This window comes from Gekko japonicus, unplaced genomic scaffold, assembly GCF_001447785.1.
Source record: "Gekko japonicus isolate JY-2015 unplaced genomic scaffold, Gekko_japonicus_V1.1 scaffold173, whole genome shotgun sequence".
Taxonomy (NCBI): Eukaryota; Metazoa; Chordata; class Lepidosauria; order Squamata; family Gekkonidae; genus Gekko; species Gekko japonicus.
The window spans coordinates 311,274-316,087 of record NW_015161407.1 but is presented as its reverse complement, the minus strand read 5'-3'; the positions used below and the strand labels follow the sequence as shown (position 1 = coordinate 316,087).

At 42.3% G+C, this 4,814-nt stretch overlaps 1 protein-coding gene across 1 annotated transcript in view; it reads left to right on the top strand.

Annotated features, from left to right (window-relative positions):
* Positions 1-4,814, top strand: part of LEF1 (lymphoid enhancer binding factor 1) — a 135,062-nt gene that overhangs the window by 673 nt on the left and 129,575 nt on the right. Inside the window, exons 2-4 of the mRNA XM_015426293.1 lie at positions 154-379; positions 3,018-3,081; positions 4,535-4,668. Coding sequence (XP_015281779.1) covers positions 173-379; positions 3,018-3,081; positions 4,535-4,668 — 405 coding nt within the window. The 5' untranslated portion in view covers positions 154-172. The remainder of the gene's footprint in view (positions 1-153; positions 380-3,017; positions 3,082-4,534; positions 4,669-4,814) is intronic.

The following is a 4,814-nucleotide window of genomic DNA, read 5'->3' as shown; positions in this document are numbered from 1 at the left end:
TCAGGCCGGGAGGTGTGGGGCTTGAGAGCAAAGCGAGCCGATCGTAAAAGCCTTTTAACTTCCATCATTCCTGTTATTCCTCTCTCCCTCCTTCTCTCTCTCTCGCTCTTATTCTTCGCCCGCCCTGCTTGCATTCTTCCCGGGGTGGAGCAGCCTCCAACGAGCAGCTACCATGCCTCAGCTCTCGGGGGCCGGAGGCGGCGGGGATCCGGAGCTTTGCGCCACCGACGAGATGATCCCTTTCAAAGACGAAGGCGACCCCCAGAAGGAGAAGATCTTCGCCGAGATCAGCCACCCGGAGGAAGAAGGAGACTTGGCCGACATCAAGTCTTCGCTGGTGAACGAGTCGGAAACCATCCCCAGTAGCAATGGGCATGAGGTTAGAGAGGACCGGGGAATTGGGGGGGGGGAAGAGAGATCTTTGGCGAGAGTTTATGCGAAGGCAACAGCTGACGGAGCGGAACAAACTTGCGGAATTAGCGACAGCCCAAGTGTTAGCAGCGGGGAGCGCCGATGCCATAAAGTTGTGCTCAGAAGAACCTGGTTGCGCGCTTTGGGTGGGCTTGTGGGAAGGATATGGGGGGGGGGAGAGAAAATCCCCAGTGCTTCCTCGTGGCCGGGTAAGACCCCCCTTATCTCAAACAATAAATCAGAGTTGTCGTGTAGTAACTTTTCTGGAAGCTCTGCCGCGCGCCAGTGGGCGGATAACTGAGCTGGCTCTTGAGCGTTCGCTTAGGGGTTTCTTTTTGTGTTTGTTTCAAGTGCCGCCGAAAGAGATTTCGGGCAAGCTGGAGGAAGGGTGTGTGTGTGCAGCGGGGGAAACGGGAAACTGTACGCCGCCAAGTGGGATACTGTTTTGACCACGGCGCTTTGAAAGCCGATACGCCACAGTTCCCCATGAATGAGTAGCGCTTGGCGTGTGGAGGAGGAAGGGAGTGGAGTCTGGCACTGCTCGCGGCAGCTTCTCTGCTTTTTTTTTTTTACGGGGGGGGGGGGAGGACGACAGAACAGGCATGCAGGCAGGCGTGCACAAAGGCTGAAGAGCAGTGGTTGCATTGTTTATCCGCGGCTTTCATCTTCCTGTTCCCCCTTCCAAGTTTAAATATATTTTGGCAGAGATTCAAGCCGGCTTCTCCCACCTACATCCACAGGGCTCCTTCTTGTTTTTCTTGTGCGTTTGCTATCAAGGTTGGAACCACAGCCTCCAGCCTGGTCCAAGATTAAAACTTTAGTGCCCTGTTCTGAATATTATCAAGGTTGCTCTAGGAGGTGCCCTTGCCTGGATGTACACAGTGAGCAAGGAACAGAGTACACAGCAACACGTGTGTCTCCCCGGGAGCGCTCTCCAGAGGGGGAAATGGATAGGATGAGGGTGTTGGAACAGGGCACTGGGGAAAACAACTGGAAACACCGTTTTTCAAAGGAAAAGAGGGTCTTTTGGTAGGATGCAAAGTTTTAAAGCTAGTCCTCAAATGGGCTTCCTGAAGCCAAATTAGCTCCAGGCAGGTAAACCTCCAGGTTGCCAAAAGAAATATCTGCAGGCTGAGCTGACTCATGCATTTACAGAATTTGCAAGTCAGTAGTGGTAGGGCTTGGGTTGGTTTGCTGGAGAGCATCAGCAGTTTTACTCTTCCTTAGTCCAGGAGCTTCAGATGATTAGAACTAGTAGCTGCTAGTTAGGAGGGGACCCCTTTTTGTTGCTATCTCTGCTAGGTCCTAAAACTCTGAGAAACTAGACAAGGTGGCTGTTGCTCATAAAAGGGTAGTTAGAGAAGGGTCCCAAACAAGCATGCCTGAGGGAAGTTCCAGGGGAAAAATCAATGGTATTTACAAACAAGGGTTCTGCTTTGAGAATAAATCACATTGAATTTAACAGGAATCTTGGAATAATATTCTGCAGGATTAGGCTGCAAATTAGGGTTTTCTGTTTTCACAGATCTGTGTGCTTCTAGGTTGCATCTTACTAAAAGAATGAAAAGAGACACTTTAAAAATTAGCAGATTCTTATTTTAGCATGAACCTTTATAAGATATATATATCTTATATATATATAATTCGAAGTTTGGAGAGAGAAAAACAATTGTAAAGAACTGGGTCAAAGTGTCATGAAATCCAGGAAGAACAGGTTGAAAAATAATTATGTAATAAGGAACTATTAATTTGTTGAACATATTTGGTTTCTGTTACTAATGAATGCATATCAGTGTGCTGCAGTTGGCTAGTACTTGTCCTTGTGTAACTTGATACACAAATGCTGTAATGCATGAATTTTTTTTCTTGTGATGGAAGAATATAGTGCAAGAGTTCTTTCCTCCCTAAATCAGGTTTCATGGCCCAGGAAAAGGCCGGTTTGTATGAATCACAGGATCATATAATAGCATTAGTCTAGAGTAACCATGAAATTTCCTGGGTTAAATCAGCAAGGTCAGAACATTAGTCCTAAACTCTTTAAAGGATTAACACAAACTGTTAGGCAATTTACCAACATTAAAACAAGTTAAAAGAGGATTTTTTTTTGAGGCTTAGGTAAGTTTACAATACCATTTTAATTAAAAAATGAAAAAAAGTTGCTTGTGTAAAAATAACAATTTGACCAAGCACTATTCCTGTTTTACTGAAAACAGTGGTATGTGCCCAGCTACATAGTTCATAGTTCAGGAACATTTGTGGTTGAGGGGGTGGCAATTTCCACCAGTTCCCTCCTTCTATTTCAGACCCCCAGTTTGCTTCTTCTGTTGTTCCTAAGGGTTGGGGGGGGGCTCAATGGGCTGCAGAAATAGGGGAAGTGGGAAAGTTTTATTTGGGGAAGTCTGTAGATGGTTAAATACACATCAGTGAGGTTTTGCAAGCTGATTTTTTTAAAGCAACCCTCTCCATCCTTAAGGGGGGGGAAATAATATTGTAAAAAGTGCTTCTGCTGGATTTGGTACATTACCCATTTTATTATGGGAAAGCGTAAGATATGGAATAAGTAAAATTTAGTGGTAATGATATGTCATAATTTGTTTTATTACTAGGTATCCAGGCAAGGCCAAGCTCAGGAAACATACCATGAGAAGGGCAGAGACCATACTGAAGAAGGTGAGATGGATAAATCATTGCTATTTTGCTGCTGGGGAGATTAAACTGTAGTGTTGACTAATGGATAGATACAAATAATCTAGGTTCTGGGGTTTCCATGTTAAATGCTCAGATTATAATCATGAAGTTGTCATTCATATGTAAAACAGTTGTACACATGATTATTATATACTTCAGCCATCTGAATATTGGCTGTTTTGACTCCCCCCCCCTTATCTGAACATGATTCTCTGTGCCAAGATAATCCCATGGGTGTATTCTTCTGTTTTATCATTATGACATAAGAATTCTTTTACAACTCATTCCTCTGTTCAGAACATTTTAAATATAGCATATATGGTTTAATGTGTATACTTCTGGACCTCCAGGGACGACAATGGTATTTATCATCTCCACGTTAAGGTTGTGTTATTGCTGCTGCTGTTGAATTCAGAAAAGGGGTGATTTTAATTAAGGACTCCCTTGTCTCAAAACGTGATGCAGGCAGTATCTTCATTCAAACAGCACACTGATTGTACAAACTGCTAATTATACAAATGTTTTGGATGTCCCTCAGCTGAGATGTTTCAGTTAGGCAGTGTTACTAAGGATGAGATTTTTCAGTGATGCTGGTGTAGCAGTTGTTGATGTAGAATGTATCAGTTTAGATATTCAATGTGAAATGTTCTCCATTGGCTGAAAATTACTTGGCGGTGGGAGTGAAAGGTTAGGTGACCTTTTCCAATAAATGTAACATGAACTCAGTGTAAAACTCAGTGCTTCAGTTAGTATGCTTTCAAAATAGCCATTATTATTTAAATTGGATATTAAACAGATTTAAAATGGAGCCCCCTGAGTTGAATAGGCCTGCCACTACCAGCAGGGTATTGTTGTACATTAGCCTGGACTGATTTTTCCCCTTAATTGCCTCTAATTGGCATGACCAGAATGAACTTGTTCATGCTGCATGTATATAGATTACCAGAAGGAAGCCGAAAACAAAAACAGTGGGGATGTTCTATCTTCTCAAGAGCAAACCGAACATTCTGGCCACACTTCATAAATAACTTCTGTTTTTTTAGATGTGGGAGTATATCAACTTATTTGAAGTGTCAGTGTTGTTGGATGTCAGTAGAATGGCCTTTGTAGAAACTGTCACTGTGTACCAAGATCTTATGCCAGAAATCTGGTATTGAAGAATGTGTTAAATTGTAGAATAGATCTTGAGTCTCTGGGGGGAAAGTGGCCTATGCATTTAAGTAAATAAAAAAATGTCTGCCTATAAGTAAATAATTAAGTAAATAAACAAATGTGCTCCTTTACATATGTCTAAGAACTTTAGTCACAAACACTGACAGCAAAAACAGTTATTCCTCCTTCTTTAAATTTATATATTAATCTTGTTATGTTAGAGGTTTCTTATACATTAGAAACTTAAGTAGCAGTTTGAGTTAACACTTTCTGCTTTTCACAGGGAAACACACAGATGGCGGTTTATACAGTAAAGGACCTTCTTACTCCAGTTATTCTGGGTATATTATGATGCCAAATATGAATAATGATCCATACATGTCCAATGGATCTCTTTCTCCACCCATCCCTAGAACAGTAAGTCTTTTTATTTGTGTATCCATATTGAAAGGGCGGGGGAACTCTTTGGAAAGATCAGCTTTGTTTACAGATTAACAAATCTTGGATTTTGGCAGGATTTAAGAGGAATGCTTACCTCTAATTAAGGTGCTGACAGTGCATTC